The sequence below is a fragment of the Balaenoptera musculus genome, chromosome 4 (assembly GCF_009873245.2).
Source record: "Balaenoptera musculus isolate JJ_BM4_2016_0621 chromosome 4, mBalMus1.pri.v3, whole genome shotgun sequence".
Taxonomy (NCBI): Eukaryota; Metazoa; Chordata; class Mammalia; order Artiodactyla; family Balaenopteridae; genus Balaenoptera; species Balaenoptera musculus.
The window spans coordinates 141867168-141887420 of NC_045788.1; the positions used below are offsets into that span (position 1 = coordinate 141867168).

At 57.0% G+C, this 20253-nt stretch overlaps 1 protein-coding gene across 3 annotated transcripts in view; it reads left to right on the forward strand.

Moving 5' to 3' along the window:
- The window catches only part of PDE9A (phosphodiesterase 9A), a 98776-nt gene that overhangs the window by 75086 nt on the left and 3437 nt on the right, over positions 1 to 20253 (forward strand). For all 3 annotated transcript variants that reach the window (XM_036850576.1, XM_036850577.1, XM_036850578.1), the window contains 10 exons: positions 1232 to 1316; positions 7463 to 7544; positions 9087 to 9161; positions 11752 to 11838; positions 13049 to 13153; positions 13345 to 13427; positions 14589 to 14745; positions 17844 to 17957; positions 18925 to 19029; positions 19486 to 19614. In XM_036850576.1, the coding sequence (XP_036706471.1) occupies positions 1232 to 1316; positions 7463 to 7544; positions 9087 to 9161; positions 11752 to 11838; positions 13049 to 13153; positions 13345 to 13427; positions 14589 to 14745; positions 17844 to 17957; positions 18925 to 19029; positions 19486 to 19614 (1022 nt within the window). The remainder of the gene's footprint in view (positions 1 to 1231; positions 1317 to 7462; positions 7545 to 9086; positions 9162 to 11751; positions 11839 to 13048; positions 13154 to 13344; positions 13428 to 14588; positions 14746 to 17843; positions 17958 to 18924; positions 19030 to 19485; positions 19615 to 20253) is intronic.

A 20253-nucleotide genomic window follows, 5' to 3' on the forward strand; every position in this document is an offset into this window, starting at 1 on the left:
CCGAGTCCTGGTACAGGAGGGTGGAGATGGTTTTTGAGCATCTCCCTTGGCGTCCCGCACGGCACAGAAGCAGCAGGTCAGCGGGACCAGATCCGAGTATCAGATCCTCCAGATTCCTGCCACTGGACGGAAAGAAGCGGTGGTTTCACACAGTCTTGCCCCCGCTTGGCCCCGACAGTGAAATGTTTAGAAAACCCGCCCAGGGAGGTTGTGGTTCCGGGCGAGCCGCCCGGGGGCTCAGCGCTGGGAGGGTTCCCCCAGCCGCGATCTCCAGAGCTGTTGACAATTCCTGCGGGTGGGAGATGGATGGAAGCCCGCGGAAGTCGCTGAGTTGCTTTGTTTTTCTCTTAGAAATCACCTGCATTTTATTTTTAGGCATTTTCCGAGCCACTTGATGAAAAGGGGAATGAGTGGCATCGTGGGTAGTATCTTTTTGCATAAAAATCGAGGTGTGATTACCAAAGCTAATCTTTTTTCTTTCTTATGAACTGACTCTAATCTGAAAGCCGTTACAAAACTGGCAGCGTTTCTGAGCTAAATATGCACCTGCCAGAGTGAACGTCTTGAAGTTGAATGCTCGCTGGCAGGCGTGAGTGCCAGTTCATCCTTTGACGAAAAAAAAATAGTGTTCTGACTTAGGGGACCCCGTACTGCAGGACCCTGGGAATGCGACCAAGCCCAGGTTCTGCTCGTCCTTCACCTGGCCTGATCATTTCTCATCCGTTTCAAGTCAACACTTCTCCTGGTTAACGGCTCTACCCAGGACCTTAAAATGCAAAGCTTTCACCTTAACGAAATTTTCCTCCTTGCTGGGAAGGCGGTGGTTTTGCTCCCCAAGCCCTTCGTTGCATTTTCCTACCCTGGGAACACGTACCCCCGTTTTCTTTTGGGGATAAAAGATCCTCTGTCCCGTGTCCTCGGCTGGCACTTAGGGGTACGGAGAAAAAGCAAGAAATAGGTGCGGGAAGAGTGGAGATTCGGGAAGTGGGGAGGGGGAGGGGCTTCTGTCCTCGAGGGCCCATGTGGGTGAACGTGAGGAACAGGCTGTGGTTGAGCTGAGTGAGGGGGGAGGCCTGAGAATCAGCTGCGCGGGCGGGAGTGGGAACCAGTGTCTGAGCCAGCTTCCCCCCCGACCCCCGGGGACATGGGAGCCACGGGCGAGCCCCCAGTTACCAGCCTCCCATCCTCCACGTGTATCCATGGTAACCCCCTTGTTTCTCTTGGTCTCCAGTGGAAGGACTGAAAGTGGTGGAGGTTGAGAAATGCAAGAGTGACATTAAAAAGATGAGGGAGGAGCTGGCAGCCAGAAGCAACAGGTAAGGTCTGCGCTGGGCAAGCCGCGGCGGGCAGCCAGGGGAGAGCTCTGCGCGGCCATGTGGAGCCGGGGGGGGGTCCTGGGGGTTTTTTCTCTAAGCAAAGCTGGAGAATCTGGGGTTCAGCTCTGGCTGGGGTGGGCACCGTCTGGGATTTGCTTTTCAATTACACAGCTTTCTTATCATAAAAGAGAGTTTATGGCAGAGGGAGGCTGGGAGGATGACTTCACAGAAAAGGAGAGTGATCTTCTTGCAGATCAAAGTGTTAGGATTCACGGCCCCAACTTGACAAATTTGACATCGATTTTTTGAAAAGGGTAACGATAAAAGGAGAAAGGCCTTTGGCTTCCAGGGGACGAGTGTCCTGGTGTCCCGGAGGCCCCAATCCCGTACGGACGTCCCCATGGCACAGAGCGGTCCGTCAGGGGAGCGATGCCACGTTCTGGACACAGAAATCACTTGTCCCGCGGAATAAGGGTCCCTCCACACATGCCCCTGGAGAGCCAGGGTGAGGTGGCCCAGGCTGCCGAAATCCATGAAAAACATGCCCCAGGCATTTTTTGGAAAGTGGGGCTTGGGCTACAGCCAGACCCTTTGCCGAAACCGTGGTTAAAGCAGATGTTCAGGTCAAGGGCAGAGATGCACCACGTCAGCCACGACGATGCTGGATGTTGCACACATGGAGCGCTTGCTGTGTGCGGGGCTGTACCGAGTGCTCTGCTGGCGGGACCAGCTTGCACCTGTCTGCTCTCCTGCGTTGCTTCACGCCCGTGGTCACCCGTCCAGAGACCGCGTGGTGACGGTGTGGCCCGTCACCCCCGGAACGCCACGCCACTAGGGAGGCTGAGGTGACAGCTGGGGCTCAGCGGGATTTAACGGGACTGATGAACCTACGAACGGCCCTGTGCAAGCGCACCAAATTGTCTTACGAGGCCACCCAACATCTTGAAGATCATTTCCTAACTTTGCAAAATTGAGGGCAACCTGCTTCCTGCAGAGTGGGGCTGCATGCAAGGGCCTTCGGTGCAGCAGGGGAAGGGGAAGCTGGTGGTCGCAGGGGAGGGGCGGGGCTGGCGGCCTCAGGGCGGGCTCGGGGACTAGCCTGACGGGCTCCGAGCCTGTTGGTGCGTGTCTTCCGGGCACCACGCCACGTTCGTGGCCCGCTCACTTGTCAAGTATTTTGGACTTCGGGATGTCTCATCCCATTGGATTTGGGGGAAGTCGGGCAAAGGAGTTCGTGACGACAGGAAATTGTGAGTGAATAATCCGTCCTCACCGTCCCTGAAGCGGAAGGCTCTATGGGGTCAGGAGACAGAGCCCTCGCGTGACCCAGTGAGAGCCCTGGAGCTGCCCGTGCAGCCGCGCGGCTGGGCCCCGGCTCAGCAGCTGGAAGGAGGCCCCTGGTCACGGGGTCGTCCTCGGGCTCAGGATCTGGACGGCTCAGCTTGCCCTCTGGCTGCCACGTGCTGGACCTCCATCCTGTGGCCAGTCCTAGCGCCCAGGGGAGAAAAGCTAATTAGCCAGGCCCTGTCCCGGCCGCTCTGTGACCAGCCTCAGACTGGCGGCCCGTGGCCGAGTGCCGTGTCTGCTGTGGCGAGCGGGTGGTGCCCCTGGGCCCCGTCCCCCACGTTCCCTCTGTAGGGTCCCCTCACCCACAAACGTGCTGCAGCCACAAAGCCCACAGAGCCCTTGCAGGAGGCGGGGTTTTGGTTTGGTTTTGAGGTATAGTTGATTTACAGTGTTAGGTTAGTTTCAGGGGCATGACAGAGTGATTCAAAAGCAGAAGGTGTGTTACAATGAGGCCTCTCATCCCTTCTCAGATGATTCAATCCTGCCCCCTGCCCAGAGCAGCCGGGCTGAGACAGGAGCCCCCGCCTGCTGGTCCTGCCCCGCCGGCCGTGTGGCAGGCACCCTCCGCCGCCCCTTCTGGAAGAACCAGGCCGGGGCAGAGGGCAACGTGATGCCCCTGCTGTGCTTTCTGGCGCGCACTGCCCTGCGGGTCAGGTTGCAAGAGAAAAAACAATATTTCATCCAAGTGGTATTAGTTTCCTGTGGCTGCTGTAACAAAGCACCACAAGCTGCAGGGCTGAAAACAATAGGAATTTATTTTCCCACAGTTCTGAGGGCTAGAAGTCTGAAATGAAGGTGTCAGGAAGGCCACGCTCCCTCTGAAGGCTCTCGGGGAGAATCTGTTCCAGGCCTCTCTCCCAGCTTCTAGGGGTTGTCAGCAATTCTTGGGGCTCCTTGGCTTGTAGAGCACCACTCCAGTCTCTGCCTCTGTCTCCACGTGGCCTTATTTTTGTATGTGTCTGTCTCTGTGTCCAAATGGCCCATTTTTAAAAAGACACCAGGCATATTGGAAGAGGGGCCACCCTACTTGGTGTGACCAGTCTTAACTCATTACATCTGTTACAGCCCTATTTCCAAATGAGGTCACAGTCACAGGTACTGGGGGTTAGAACATCAACATATGATTCTTGGGGGACACAATAGACCATGTGGAGAAGACCTGCCCGATTTCAGAGCACAAGGGAAGCAAGATGTCCCTTGCAGGCACCCGTCGGGGGCAAAGTGGGCAGAGCCGGGGCTTATCCAAGTAATGAAGCCTCTTCCACGCCTGCCCCCCGCCCCTCCGCAAAAGGTATCAATACATTTTTGGAACTCACAGTACTGTGATCCAAAGAGGAGCCTTCCCTGTGCCCCAGCCGCTTCCAGAGCCATGTCTTCTCAGCAGGCAGTTTTCACAGCAGCCCACGTAGGTGAGAGACGGGTGATTGTGACTCTTCAGTCGAAAACAGAATGGGGTAAAGTCTCAAACAGTGCTGACACACTGCGAAAAAAGAAATGCAGACTCCTGGGCTCAGGGCTAATCCACAGCAACATCACCCCCCTGGGACCCTGGCCCAGGAGCCTAGCACCCCTTTGTGCCCCACACAAACAGCCCTGCCCTTTTCTTTATGGAGAAATTAACTCAGATGGAGGATGAGCCGCTTGCGCTGCCCCTCGTCTCTGTTGACGGCTGGGTTCCATCTTAATCACGCAAGGGGGCCGTGCAGTCATTCAGCATCCTGGGACCAGGCTCGTTACCTGGGGGGGAGGTCGCACAGCTGAGCAGCTCTTTCTGAGGATGTCAACCCAGCCGGGCAGTGATCCTGCCTCTGAGGGGCGGAGAGGGGAACAAAGGCACCAGCCCGGCTGAGCTCAGGTCTGTACCCGCTCGGGTGGCCAGTGAGCCTGAAGTGACGGCCACCTTCACCCACCCGCAAGCACACCCCAGCGTGGCCTCGGAGCCGGGGGTCTGCATGGGCCAGAACCGCCCTTCCCTAGGGAATAGAGATGGCAGTTGGGTCAGATGAGGCGCAGGCCCACAGACACCCTCGGAACAGGCTGCACTCCCCTGAGACACAGGCCTTGGGTTTCTCTTGGCTTTTTCCCCAAGAGGAAAGAGGGAGAATTGGCGGCCCACATTCAGGGAAGGGCCCGGCCTCGCCGAGCACGTGTCCGCAGAGTGGAACTTGCTGGTTCACCCCAGTAGGGGGGCTGCAGGAACACGGGGCGGCATCTGAGGGCTCTGGGGTCTGTCATCTCCGCTTTCATCCCAAACAAATGACCTTGACCACTGGACTGAGCCCCAGGAGGGGGGAGGCTGGGAGCACAGAAAATGAAAGCAAAAACCAGCCCCAAAGAGAAAGAAAAGAAAAGGCACCATGCCAGCTGCTCTGTCAGCTGGAGGATGCTGGTTCCCGTGGCGACGGGGCGCAGAGGGGGCAGGCAGGGCTGCCTGGCCGAGGTGGGCAGGCCGCGGCAGGACCTCCCAACACTGGGGTTTTCAAGGAAGCAGTGGATTCCAGCAGTCAAATCATCTTCGGTGGTGGAAGCTTACACAGCCCTCCTGGGAAAGGCACGGGACTGACCTGCCCAGCACGTGTGTGGATGTTTGTACAAAAGAGGTTAAAAGCAGGAAAGAAATCATGACGATGGCTACCTACGCTCTTAAGTCACAGACCAAGTTCTCACTGCTCAGACGTGTGTGTGTAAATGGGAGTTCTCGCTTACAAGGGCGACCACGGAAAGCGTTTGTTTGGCGCGCTTTCTTGGTTCATTTTGTTACCCTTTTGCTAAATCTGTCTTAAAATCCCGCTCCATACACGAAGCTGTCTTCAGCAGCTCGGATGATTTTCGCAAGCATCGGGTGGAGGGAAGGAATAGCAGCACGCCAAGAAAGTAATACTGAGGCTCTTTTTCCAAAAAGGAAGCGGGTGTATTATTCTGAGTTTGCAAGTGGCATAGCCACCTTGTCAAACCTCCAGACTATACTGATGAGGGGGCAAGTCAGTAATAATAACAGGGACCACGACGCTCCCAGTCGAAACCCAGCCCTGAGCTTCCCAGATGTTCTTCTACGCACAGACAGCCAGTTTCGAAAAACAGCTACGAAATACTGTTGTAATTTTTTTTCATTTACACCACTGTAAACAATCAGTAGATGAAAATGCAGCCTCAGACATTTTTCCAGAAGGCCGCAGTCCAGCATTCATTTTCACCCACCCAATGAGTTCTTTTCTCCTCATTCTGTGGTCAATTGTTTTGCAGTACCTTTCAGGACATACTGTAGGCAACGTTTCTTTTTCCCTTTTCACCCAACATTCCCTCACTTCACATAATACTCATAATTAAAGGTGACATAATAGTCTTCCCTGTTGAAGTACCACAATGGTTTAAATTATTTCCCATTGGGGGACGTTCCGGTGGTTTCTAGTTCAGTTTTGTGTTTTTGCAGCAACAGATAACACTGTGATGAATACCTTCAAGCTGTTTGCTTACGTCTAATTCTTTCCCTATGATAAATTCTCCAGAGGAGACTTGCAGCTTAAAGGATGTGAATTTCTTTACAGCTCTTACAGTACGGTATAAATTGCTCTCCTGGAAGATGGAAGTTTATTTACAAACTGCATGAGCTTCTGTGCTGGCCCCATCCCCAGCCTGGGAATCTCACACAAGGCAGGGGCAGGGCTGGGAGCGGGGTGTTAGACCCACGCCCCACCCCCGCTGTGCTCCCTATTTGAGGTGGGGGGGACTTCAAGTTCCTTCCAGAGGAGTTAAGGTGCCCATGTGGGCTGGGGGCCCAGGCGCTGCTGGCTCTCCTGGAGCAGCCCCAACCTGCAGTCACTGGCTGTGACCCCCTCGGGCCAGCACACTCGCCCCTGATGTCAGAAGGGGACTTCCCTCCAAAACCACCAGGCTCCTTTTGTTCTGTTCTTTTGTTTTGTTTTGCTTTTGTTGCTGCAACCCGAGGCGTATGGGATCTTAGTTCCCCGACAAGGGATAGAACCCGGGCCCCCTGCATCGGAAGCGCAAGTCTTAACCACTGGACCGCCAGGGAAGTCCCTGTTCTGTTCTTCATGCCTTGATGTTAAGGAATGAAAAGCAGAGTCAGAGATCAAACTCGCCTCTCAACGTGTGTGTAAGGGGAACAGTTGGGGACATCCTGAAAGTCTATCATAGGAGGCAGGATTGATGACCTTATGAGGTCCACCACGCCCGAGGTCCCAAGGAGGACTTGCTTTTTGATGAGGTCGAGCTCTTTGAAGCAGCAGCAGTGCGTTTGTGGCATGGTAGTGGAAAAAGCAAGTTGCCAGAGAGCAAGCTTGGTACAATTCCATCCTTATTTAAAAGGACCAGGGGCTGTCCGTGTGTGTCCATACCTAGGAACATTCTGGAAAGGTACCCCAAACTTAACAGAAGGCATTGCCAGGTGTGAGATTTAGAGGAAAGAAGTGGGTGAAAGGGGACTTATTTTTTTTACTTTGCTTCTGTGTTTTTTGAATTTTTTAGAATAAACGTATTTTACTCTCATCATTTAAGAGAAATTTTCAGGAGCTCCTCTAAAATGAAGACGCCATGTTTGCTGAGAGCTCAGTATTATCTCAGGAGGTCCAGGCAGGGTCTTCGGGGTTTAGCAACGAGGCGTCACTGGCTTTATGACTTATTCTTCTGTAACAAATAAGACCAAAGGGTTTTGTGGGATGCGGATTGGGTTGGGTTTTGCGTTTCTCGGTTTTGCTCTGATGAGGTCCCCACAATCCACCGCCCAAGTGACACCAAGACCAAGGCGGCAGTGCCAGAAACAATCTTTGCTTTCCCTTCAGGACCAGCTGCCCCTGTAAGTACAGTTTTTTGGATAACAGCAAGAAGTTGACATCTCGACGCGATGTCCCCGCTTATCCCAAGGTAAGGTGACATCCTGCCCCTGAAGAAACCACAGCCAATGTCCACAGCCTCCCACCCTCGGCCCCCCTGGCCTCCCAACCCGGCCCCTGCCGTCTGCACATCTGCAAAACCAGCTCCCGCCCAGGCCCTGGGCTGTGGAACGCTCCCATTATTCTTAGGCAGGATATATTTTCTCTTTGACGTTTGTTTAGCCACAGTGGTCCCAGACCAAGCTTACTGTGCCGAGAGAGCGGAGCTCCTCCCCAGTGTCCAGCCAGCCCCCATCACTGACTCAGCGAACAAACGGTTCTTACGTGCAAACGTTACTTGAAAGAACTCTCATTTTTAACTAAATTATTTAAAATCTGCTTCGCTGCATCTCCTGTCCCTGAACAACATGTAGTTGTTGTGAGAAGTTTTGCTTTTTGGTCACAAAGGATTTCTCAGTTACGAGAGAACCTCGGCCCTTGTTAGAGCAGCAGTGCCCTGGGAACGGGGGTAGGGTTCTTCAGACAGCTGCAAAAGAGGGGTCCGGTGATGGTGGTCCCCCATCTCACAACGCCTGCAGCTGGTGACTGAGCAGGACCCTGGCTCCACTGTTCTTTGCATTCTCTCCCACTAAGATTTGGGCTTCGCAGTGGCCGGAATCCTGCACACAGGGCGCCTGGCCGTGCCCAAGGCCACCCCCCACTGTTCCCACAGCAGCAAAGAACCTCCCAGAGCCTCCCTGCCAGGGGGTTCCCCAACTCGGATACGAAAGACAAGCTAAATACTGTCCAAGGTTTTCACGTGAACACGAGTGCCCTGCCCCATAGGAATACGTGACCCACACCTCAGGATCCTGCCCCAGGGAGCCACGAGGCCCAGCTTAGGTCCGGAACAAAAGGTGCCAGTCCTCCACAGTGGTTCCTTTTAATAAAAACAAACAGAAAGACCTAGGAGACGACTATATCTAATTCCAAAACACCGTGACTATCTTGGGTCTAAAATCTTCCGTTTCCTCTGACAACGTAACCTAAACTCCGGTGTTCCGTAGAACCAGCGCCTGCCCCCCAGCAAGCCGGGCTGTTATAGCCCACGGTAAACCAGTGACAGCGTCCAAAAGCAAACCTCAAAATAGCTTCTTAGCCACTATTTGAATTTATGCCGAGTACAAATTTTTTCCCTTGATTTCACTTCATTGTATTTTTTTAAAGTCAGGTTTCTCGGGATGTCATTAGCATGCAGTCAAGTTCAGCTTCTGCAGTGCGGAGCGCTATCAAGTGTGACAGGCTTACGTGGTCACGTACCCTCCGCCACGGTCACGGGGTGAACGTTCTGTCTCCCCCAAGCGCCCCGTCGTCCCCTGTGCGGTCGTTCCTGGCGCTCTGCCCCTGAGCACAGCTGGTGGGATGTCTGTCCCTGTAGTTTTGAGCCCTCCAGAATTCTCGTGGGTGTAGCCTTTGAGAAGGTAGCCAGGTGTCCTGAGAGGGGCGCAAGCGGAGAGGGGAGAAGGCACGGCCGGCCTTTGTCTCAACCCAGAGGCCCCCGTGGCCGCTCACAGTGCTTTCCTGTCCCCTCCAGTACCTGCTGTCCCCCGAGACCGTAGACGCCCTGCGGAAGCCCACCTTCGACGTCTGGCTCTGGGAGCCCAACGAGGTGAGTGCAGGAGCCGCCTGGGACCGGGACCGGCCTTCGGGGACCAGACGGGAGCGGCCCCTTCGCTCTTCTCTTCGGCTTCTCCTCTGTCTTCTTTGTCTTTCAACTTGATTCTCCAGGTTTGCAGCCAAACTGCCCCTTGGTGGGCTCGGGAAGGGGCGTCGGAGCCGAGGAGCGGGTGAGCAGCGGGGCCTCGAACCCGGGCTCTGGCTGCTCGGCGCACCCCCTCCGCCCAGCAGCCCCCCCGGGCTGCGTCCTGATCCCCGGGGGCCGCTGCCGAGCCTGCAGGGTGCAGGCCTCCCGGGCGTGGGGAGTATTTCAGGGAGGAGCTTCCCCTGGAGGTGCTGCTGAGAGTAGGCGACCCGGGCAGCTGTGAGGACTCGGGGACCCAGAGTGACTTTTTACAGCAACACACTTCTTTAAAATTCCCCTTGTGCTGAGAAAACACAAACGTGGAGATCGTTTTGTTGTTGTTTAGTCTGTAGTATCAGTTATACCTTCCTCTCTCTGAACCCGGAGAAAACAGAAAGTCCCTCCACGTGCACATGAGGCCACCAGAATCCACAGACTCTTGCCAGCTGTTTGGTAACGCGGAAGCCCAGAAAGGCTGCCCGGAGGGGCTCACCCACTTGGACGAGATCAGCAGAGAGACTTCCCTGCGCTCCAGGACAGGAACGGTGCACGCTGAGCGTTCACCATCCAGGTCGTCCCCGCCTGGGCCTGGACTCTCCTGTGTGAACCGCCTTCCCTGGCTGGTCTCCCAGGATGAGAAAAGCCCCAGCAAGAGGGGCCGGGAAAGTGCAGATCCCGCCTCCACCCCGCCTGGTCCACCCTGAGAAGAGCCGCGTGGTGGCCGGCGCCTGAGAAAAGGAACTAGATGACACGTGTGTTCCAAACCGTCCAACCAGTCAGCACGCAGGGCCGGAGCTGCAAGTTCAGGGGTGGGGGAGGCATTCTAAGTGTGCAGCTGTCACCTGCCAGATCGATGCGTGATCAGAAATGGATGTGGTGGAGAGGACCGTGGCAGGAGAAGAGTCAGGTCTTCCAGGAGAAGCATTAGGACCTCTTGTCCCAAAGGCTCCCGCTGAACAGGGGACCCTGCTGGCCTGTCCACGGGCACGTGGACGCACAGGAGCTCAGAACACGCATCCCTGCTTCCAGCAGGCGGGCGAGCACCGCTACCGAGCACGTCTCACGCTCCCCAAAGTCATTCTGACCTCAGCAGCCCACAGGGAGGAAGAGCAAAGCTGGGGCCCTGATGGCGGAACCCCCGCCGTTCCTGCCTCCTTGGAGCACAGGCTGCTTGTGGCCAGAGAGGGAACGCCACCCTCACGTCGCGAGGCGGAAGGATCCACGCATCCGGGCTGCGAAGGCGGTCCCCCCACACTCGGGACGTATGTGCAGCCGCCGTCAGGGCGGGGATGAAAGGAGGGACCAGCCCCTGCCAGTGGGCTCGGCCTGTGTGCCGTCTGCCGGCCCAGGCCCTCGCCAGCCCACCTCCGTGACCCCGGGCAGCCTGGGAGGGGTCCCGGTGCTTCCGAAAAGCACCTAGCTGCCCACAGTGGCAAACCAGAGGTGCTCAAAGACGGGAGCCCTGGCCTCTGGGGATGCCGTGAACTTTGGAGTGCGGACAGCAAAGATGAACAGCTGCAGGGACACCCCTGAAAGCTTCAGCAGCCCGCCTGGCCCCCCAAACTGCATCTGGCCACCCAAGAAGCAGCTTGCACCCCGAGAACGTCAGGGCTCCCGGGTGGTGGTAGTTCACCTCTCTCCCTTCAAGGGGTGGGTGACGCACCCAGCGTCACCCAGGGGCCCAGCGTTCTCCGATCGCAAACCAGGCGGGGAGGTGACTTCCCACTGCTCCGCTCTCGCGGGCTGACCTCTGAGTGCTCCCCCCCACGCTACGTCTGCCGAGCGCGGGCTTGAAGGCTGCGGGGCCTCTCGGTCACCTCACGCGTCCTCCACACTCAGCATCACCCAGCTGCCCAGCCCAGGGCCCGCCGCAGTGTCAGCGCGCGAGCAGACGCACAGACGCGTCACTCCTGCTCCGAAGCTGCCACATAAGTGGCACCAGATGGTTTTGTCTGCCGATCACCTCCGCCTCTTGACTCTGATTTCACAGCAAATATTTCAGCTCCTTGGGGTTTCCCGCAGCTGCGAACAGGCTGGTGGGGCGGGGGGCGGGGCTGTCGGAGCCACAGCCCCTCTGGACGGCAAAACCCTGGCTGGGCGCTCGCGCTGCTGGCAAAGCTGGGGGATCCGGGCAGCAGCCGGCCAGCAGCCTGGTCTCCAGCCTTCCCGCTCTCACCCGGGACCCTGCAGCCCCAGCGCTCTACCGGGGGCTCCTTCAAGGCCCCCGTTTCCAAACTCCGGCACCCGGTCTGCACCTGTGCTGTGCCCTCGAGGAAGAGCCATGTGTGGCGGGCATCAAGGGCTTTCCATCTGGGACATCATCCCAGTTCTGGGACGGGTGGGCTGGTTTCCCGTCTCCCCAGCGGATTCTCTGTGAGGCTGGAGAAGCCCCCCGGGCTGCCCTGAGCGCACCTCCTGGCCGCTCTTGCTGTTGACCGTCCTCCTCCTGTGCCCGCAGATGCTGAGCTGCTTAGAGCACATGTACCACGACCTCGGCCTGGTCAGAGATTTTGGCATCAACCCCATCACCCTCAAGAGGTGGCTGGTGAGTGTCAGGCCCCCCGTCCCCCCGACACAGTTTCATGGGAATGGACTGTGGGCGCCTTCCTGATGGGCCCGGGCTTCCTTCAGACGGAAGCCACGCTTCCATGAGAGTCCTGCGGGGACGGCCAGCCAGTCTCTGCCCGTCCCCCTCCCCCAAAACACTCTCTGCTCTTAGGCCCCGGCTCTGGTGAGCGAGAAAATAGTAAGAACCGGGGAGGGTCAAGTGAAGCAGGGCGTTCTAAGTAGCACGTGTATGTGAGTGAGCGTGTTGTGCAGGTGTGTACATGTGTGGGGGGCGTGCAGGTGAGTGTACATTTGTATTTGTGTGTGTGTGCATGTGACTGTGTGTGAGTGCCGGTGCCTGCATGCTTCTGGGGCGTGTGCATGTATGTGTGCATGTGAACATGTGTAAGTGTATGCATGTGACTGCATTTGTGTGATTGCCAGGGTGTGTGTGTGAGAGAGTGTGTATTTAGCAGCAGATCTTTCTTTTTTTTTTAATTAATTTATTTTATTTTATTTATTTTATTTTTGGCTGCGTTGGGTCTTCATTGCTGCACGCAGGCTTTCTCTAGTTGCAGCGAGTGGGGGCTACTCTTCGTTGCGGTGCACGGGCTTCTCATTGTGGCAGCTTCTCTTGTTGCAGAGCACGGGCTCTAGGCACGTGGGCTCAGTAGTTGTGGCTCGTGGGCTCAGTAGTTGTGGCTCGCGGGCTCTAGAGCGTAGGCTCAGTAGTTGTGGCGCATGGGCTTAGTTGCTCCATGGCATGTGGGATCTTCCTGGACCAGGGCTTGAACCCGTGTCCCCTGCATTGGCAGGCGGATTCTTAACCACTGCGCCACCAGGGAAGCCCCAGATCTTTCTTTTTAATAAAATACTGCTCACAAACAGATGTTAAAAGCCTGTGGAAGGTTTGATGGTGGCTGGGGACCCAGCGCCCCGCATGTAGCCTCCCAGCTCTCCCCCCAAGCTTCATGGCCCAACATGGCTCCCCTGGGGACATCTTCCCCAGGGTGGGATCGTGGGGACCATGGCATGGTCCCCGGACATCCTCAGGCCCCTGGGCCCCCTGGTGCTCACCCTCGGGAAACGAGAGGGCAGTTGGATGAAGACCAGGCGGGTAGCAGGCAGTTGGCGCCGGGAAGAAGGTGCCAGGAGCTGGGGGGAGGGGTGGGCAGCTGGCCACAGTGCGGACCCTCTCGTCTCCGCAGCTCTGCGTGCACGACAACTACCGTAACAACCCTTTCCACAACTTCCGTCACTGCTTCTGCGTCACCCAGATGATGTACAGCATGATCTGGCTCTGCGGGCTGCAGGTGGGTCTGGGGGAGCCCCCTGCCCAGCTTTGTCAGTGAGCAAATGGGTGCCCACCCCCTCCCCGCCCCAGGGAGAGGCAGGTCCTCCCCCACCAGGCCAGCGGCCGGAGGGGCTTCATCCACCTGTATCACCCGCTTCCCACCCCACTCCAGCCCCCTCCTCACCCCGTCCCACTCTCTCTCTGATCCAGGAGAAATTTTCCCAAATGGATATCTTGATCTTAATGACAGCGGCCATCTGCCACGATTTGGATCATCCAGGCTACAACAACACGTACGTACGCGGTCTCTTTCTCTGTCTCTTTTTCCCTTGTAAAGGGCCCTCTGGGTATCAGAGGTGAACTTTTCAGCTCAACCCTCTGCCAGTTCCAAGCTGGAGCTGTCGGCCAAGGCCTCCTAAGCCCCCAGCTCCACCCCACCTGTTAGGACATGGCTCGCCGCTTGGGACTTTGTCCGGGGCCTGGGCCTCCCGGGGCAGGACCCTTGGAGGTTACCAAACCCAGAGGGGCTGCCGTAGCCCTGTGCGTCTGCAGCGGCAGAGCCCCGACGGCAGCAGGACCTCCCTCCCCCGAAGCAGGCAGGGACGCCCGCACACGTGGACGGGGAAGGGCAGCCTCCCACCCGGTCTCTGGATCTCACTCCCCCGCGGGCAGCCTCCCCAGCCCGTTTCCAGCAGGAACAAGGCAGAGGCAGGGGCTGTGACAGCAAGAGCAGGGGTGTGGGCGAGCGGGCGGTGGGAGGGTCCAGGGCAGGCCGTGGAGCCAGGAGGACGGGCCGGGCTTTGCTGGAACGTTGGTCCGCTCCCGCCTCCGGGGCGAAGGCTCCAAAGTGCCACCCCACGCACCTGCCAGGGTCCAGGCCGGGTGGCGCTGGTTTGTGTTCCTAGCGACACACTGGTGGCTCTATCGGATTCGTGTATTTGCGTATCGAATATTACTGGGTGGGCGATGACGCCAGGTCTGCCCGAGAAGCGTGCCGTCGTTTGTCAGGACCAGAGCGGATCCCGAGGTGTGGACGTTTGTGCCCCTCAGAGGAGGCGTCCCCGTGGGCACCCATCCCCTCAATTCACACTCGGATGACGTGCCCGAGCACAGGCCAGCCAGGGGCCGTGCCCACGGCAGCTGGTCCTCCTCCACATGCTGAAAACGTTTGCGGGGTGCCTGACCATTCTGAGGGCCCGTGGCGGGGGGAGCTGAGGCCTCTTGGGGATGTCCACTGTTAGGGCTGGAACAGCTTGGAGGTATCGAGATGGAGGGGCAGCGGAGAGCCGGGAGAGCCGGGAGAAGCGGGTCCCCGGCACGAGCAGAGTGCGGTCCCCTCCACCCCTTCCGGCCTCCATACACCCCCCACCCCCCGCCAGTGCTGCTGCCCTGACTCGAAGGTGCCTCTGAGTGCGGGTGCCCGAGGGCCCTCCTGCTCTCTCCTCCAACCCCAGGTACCAGATCAACGCCCGCACGGAGCTGGCCATCCGCTACAATGACATCTCGCCCCTGGAGAACCACCACTGTGCCGTGGCCTTCCAGATCCTCAGCCAGCCCGAGTGCAACATCTTCTCCAGCGTGCCGGCCGAGGGCTTCAAGCAGATCAGACAGGTGGGCAGGGTGAGGGCACGCGCACCGCAGAGCGGGAGCTACCGGGGGCAGAGTGAGCCCGACCAGAGAGCAGACGCCCTCTCTCCCCATGCCTGAGGCTCCCAAGACCTCCCAGTCCCCCGCCAGGGATCCTGGGCGACCAGCCCTCCTCCCCCACCTCCGCCAAGGCCAAGTGGCGCCCCGGGAAGAGGCGTGTGTTTGGCACACATGCATGGTGTTCCATGGACCTGCAGATCACGGCCACCATTTAACTGAACCCTTTGAGATCGGTCCGTTCTCATCTCACAGCCCAGGAAAGTGAGGCTGACACAGGCGAGGTCACTCGCTCAAGGGAGCAGGCCCTGGACAGACACGTCTGCGGCATCCAGCCCAGCAGAACCCCGACCACTGTCCCCTAGGCCCTGCTCTTGTCCCCTGCAGCCCCACCGCCCATTTCAGAAGAGACCTTTCTGCTGCTCGGGGCACATTGGGAAGAGGATGAGGGAGGCCAGCTGTCTGGAGTCAGATGCTTCCAACTCACCAAAAGTGACACCCCCTACACACACAGGAGGTCCCACTGAGCACAGCCCTGTGCCCCATCCTCTGGCGTGTTCAGGGGAGGGGCAGTGTCAGAGAGATCTTGGAGGAGTGAGGTGGGTTGAATGATAGCCACGCCCCAACCAAAAAAAAAAAAAAAGATATGTTCTCTTCCTGACTCCCCAGGACCTGTGAACGAGTCTTTACAGACATAATTAAATTAGGAGCTTTAGACAAGGTTAGCTCGGATTATCCATGTGGATGTGAAATCCAATGACAAGTGTCCTCATAAGAGACACACAGAGGAGAGATACAGAGAGGCCATGTGACAGCAGGGGCAGAGGCAGGAGTGATGTGGACACCAGCCAAGGAGCGCTGAGGCCACCAGAAACAGGAAGACGTAGGGGATGGACCATCCCAGAGCCTTCAGAGGGGACACCTTGGTCTCAAGACTTGCAGCCTCAGAACTGTGAGAGGATACCTTCCTGCTGTTGTGTCCCCCAGCATGTGGCACTTAGCACGGCAGCCCTGGGACCCAGACGGGAGCCGTGCCCACCGCGTAGGAGGAGCCCCACGCTGCGTCTATTCGGCGGCATCTCGGTGGCCTTGCTCCGAGATGCACTAGAGCCCAGGGCCGGGACACACTCCCCTCCCTCCAGGAGAACTGAAAGCTTCACCTTATCAGACAACAGCAGCCTCGTTCCCCATCCTTCCAGCTTCCAGGAAGTCAGAGCTCAATCAGGGCTGAATTACCGCCCTTGTTGAATCACCGATTCCTGATACAGTTATCTCCCCTTTATCTGCTGGCTTTCTGGCCTCCCTTCCACGTTTATGGAACCACCCAGCAGGCACGTGCTACGTGTTGTTCCATTAGCTGTAGTGAGTCTCTCTGTGAAGCAGGTAAAGGGGCAAATCCTGAAGAAAGGACCCTGCCTTTGTGCCGCCCCTGATGGCTGCCGGGTGAGGGACCTGCGGGGGACTCGGCCCAGAGAATTCACGCAGCTGAGCCCCTTGGTGGGTGGAGTCGTCAGAGCAGCCCCCCGCTCCTGCTGGGGGAGCCGCACCCCAGCGGACGAGGCCTTCCTCGTGCCGCCCGCCGCAGGGACGCAGGGTGATCTTGCCCCAGACCCCTTACTGACATTAACACTTTCTAAGGGCAAAATCCGTTGTCCCAATTGTTAATAATATTTCATCCTTGAACATTTTGAGGGGTAACTCATCATAGGAATAGATCCTTCACTAATAATACAATTAAATCTTTACTGAGAAATTACACAATTCAAAAGGCCAGTGATGCCCCCCCATTTTTTATCTGTCTTGACTGATTTGAGTTCTGTATTTGATGTTTGTGGTGGTGTTTTCTTGGAAAAGTAGAACACCATACTCAGCACAGAGGTGTGTTCTGTAAATGTTTGTAGGATGGATGGATGGATGGATGACAAGTGGGTGGGTGGATGGATGGATGGAGAAGTGAACAAGTGAATGGATGGATGGATGAGTGAACAAGTGAATGGTTGGATGGATGGATGGATGGATGGATGGATGGATGACAAGTGGGTGGGTGGATGGATGGATGGAGAAGTGAACAAGTGAATGGATGGATGGATGAGTGAACAAGTGAATGGTTGGATGGATGGATGGATGGATGGTTGGATGGATGGATGGATAGATGGTTGGATGGATGGATGGATGGATGGTTGGATGATGGATGGATGGATGGATGGATGGGTGAGTGGACAAGTGGATGGATGGGTAGACAGATAAATTGATGGGTGGATGAGTGGGTTGATGGATGATCATGGTTTCAAATTATGTTATTTCTACTAAACCAATACTGGGTTAACAAGGTCAAAATATTTGTATTAAAAAACTTATTTGGGGACTTCCCTAGCGGTCCAGTGGTTAAGACTCTGCACTTCCAATGCAGGGGGTGCGGCTTCGATCCCTGGTCGGGGAACTAAGGTCCCGCATGCTACATGGTGCGGCCAAAAAAACCAAAACAAAACAACCTTTATTTCATCCTTCCCTACAATTCGTTAATAGAAGAATGCTATTATATGATCAGACTTTGATCACTCCCAAGCAAGATAAGCACATATAATCACATACAGATTAGATAACAGGAAAAAAAAATACTCTTGGAAAATAGGTCACTGACCTCCAACAACAAGCTCTGGAAGGAACAAACCATATATCTAAATTACTAAATCAGCGGGAAGCATTTGTCCTTGGCTGAAAGCGGCTGGACTTCGCAAGGAGACACATGCTGAGCCTGCCCTCTGCAGGTGAATGGTCTTGGCAGGCCCGATGCGCTGCCTTCTCCAGGGACACAGCCTGTGTCCGGCACCCCTGGGCTCAGCCCCCGGCCTTCCACTCGCCAGCTGAGGCCTGGGCAGGCTCCCCGGCCTCTCAGGCTCTCGGTTTCTTTATAAAAACGAGGACAGTGGTTCTTAGACACGCCCATGGCGCTGGCATGAGGCCTAGATGAAGTGATGTGAACAGAGGGGTCCGCATACAGCGGGCGCCCACTGAGTAACTGTTGGGATCGTGCCCTGCGTTAACACTTTGCTTTCGCTTCTCAGGGGATGATCACATTAATCTTGGCCACTGACATGGCAAGGCACGCGGAAATCATGGATTCTTTCAAAGAAAAAATGGAGAATTTTGACTACAGCAATGAGGAGCACATGACCCTGGTGAGTGGGCTTGTCTTCCCTCTTTGGGGGGCTGGTGAGTGAGCGCCACCCTCCAGCTCAGACTGGAAACCAAAATACCAAAGGAAAATGTGTAACCTCGCCTTGGAGCGAGGCGTCGGTAAAGCCGGTTTTCAAAGTCACAGCACTTAACAGGGAAAGCGCCCCCGTCACCCCAGCGGGACCCCCTCTCCTAGTTAAAGCCATCCCTTTCCCATTCCCCCATCTCATTCGGATTTGAAGGTTATAAGTAGGTGAAGGTAAGCCTGCATACAGAGGCCCGGCCAACGCAGGGGAGTGCCAGGCTTGGGAGCAGAGCGCAGAGGGCAGAAGCCAGGGCCGCCTTGACATTTGTGTGACTGCTCCCCCCGGGCTGGGGGCGGCAGAGGTGGAGTTTGCCCTGGTTGCCCCTTGGACCAGCCGGCAGGACTGTGGTTCCCACCCCTGCATCCCTCCCCGGTGTTCAGGCCGTGGGGTGCCGAGGCCGGTAGGTGCCCTCCCTGCTGTTACATGAGGGTCCCCTTCACCCTGGGTCTCTAACACACCTCTTCAGTGCTCTGGGATCCCAGCACTCTCCACTCAGTGGGTTTTTTTTTCCTTATCTTTTAAACCTCTGCCTCCAGACAATGCCGTCTGTCTACATTTTTTACATATTCTCAACATCAAGAAAATACTTCGGAGCTTTGCAGTGTATAGTTTGTATGACAAAACGTCCGTGTGTTAAAGGGGCTTTCTTACTACTCAGGCCCCTCCAGGAAAGATTCTGATCCTCGGGGGTGCAGGGAAGCCCCGTTCTCCCCCTGCAGCGGGAAGTATGCCCTTGCGGGGGGCAGGGGGCAACAATGCTGGGTTCCCCTCTGCCAGCCTCACCCGCCCTCCTTCCCCGCTGGCCGGTGACGGTGAGTCCAGACGCACAGCGCTGTGGGATGTGTCCCGTGTTGCACAGCTGATTCCAGATCTCTTCTTTCAGCTGAAGATGATCCTGATAAAATGCTGTGACATCTCTAACGAGGTCCGTCCGGTGGAGGTGGCGGAACCCTGGGTGGACTGTTTATTAGAGGAGTATTTCATGCAGGTAGGAGCATCACGCAGCGTCACGCAGCGTCACGCCTCCTGGGCTCGTTAGCCCCTTAACTGGGTTCCTATTGGAAGCGTGACGGACGGGCCAAGGTGGCCGCGCGCATCACCGCCTCCGGAAGCCTTCCCAGCAGGCGCACGTGTAATTTGAGACATGAAAGACAGGGACCAACAGGAAAAGCTAATGTCAAACTGTTACCACATTAGTGCCCCTGTTACCACTAGTTAAACCCCCTCCCCAGGCCCCCCTCCGCATGACCCTGCAGGCCCAGCAGGCACCTAGTTCGCTCTTGCGGCGTCCCCATCTTCCCACGTGGTCACTAATGTGCATGATGCGGGTGGTTCCGTTGGCGTATTAGCTGTTTCTCTCTTCCTCTCAGACGATGATCCTGGAAGCTCCCAGATTCCACAGGTGTTTCTTTCTTTAACGTTGTGTCCTCTGCCTTCCCCGTAGAGTGACCGCGAGAAGTCGGAGGGCCTTCCCGTGGCCCCTTTCATGGACCGGGACAAAGTGACCAAGGCCACGGCCCAAATTGGGTTCATCAAGTTCGTCCTGATCCCGATGTTCGAAACGGTGACCAAGGTGAGTGACCATCACCACGAGCTGGTGACCCAGCAGTGATAAATAGATGTGTGCACGCACATGCACATGTGCACGCACACTCTCACACGCTCACGCGGACACACACGTGTGCAGTGGCCGCCTGCCCGATGCCCCCCCGAAGCCCCCCATCCATCTTAACACCCGCGTGTTCGAAACAGACCCCCCCCCCGGCCTCCTGCCCCGCCCCCCGGGCAGCGGCCCAGCAGCAAAGCCGCAGAGCCTCTCGGCCGCCCCTTCCTCGGCCACCCTCCTCCATGGTGTCTCTGGGGCGCCCCCAGGCCCCCGCTTCCCAGGGCACCCGCCAAGGCCCTGTCAGCCTTTCAACTCCGCCTACAGAAGCCCCTCTAACCTGCCCCCCACCCCGCCCAGCACACGGCTGACACCAGGTTAATCCTCAGCAGGGGACGGCCTCTGCCTCTCTCCCGAACCTTCCATGGCTCCCCGCTGCCCCCAGCACAGGGCACACAGCCCCCCGCCCTCCCAGCCACTCCCGTCTTGCAGGACGGCCCTCGGCTCCTGGTCCTGCCTTTCTTCAAGCCTCCACCTCTGAGCCCACCCTCCTTGGCCTGGGCGCCCCACGCCCTGCTCAGCAGCCTTCCAGAACTGCCTCAGCACACC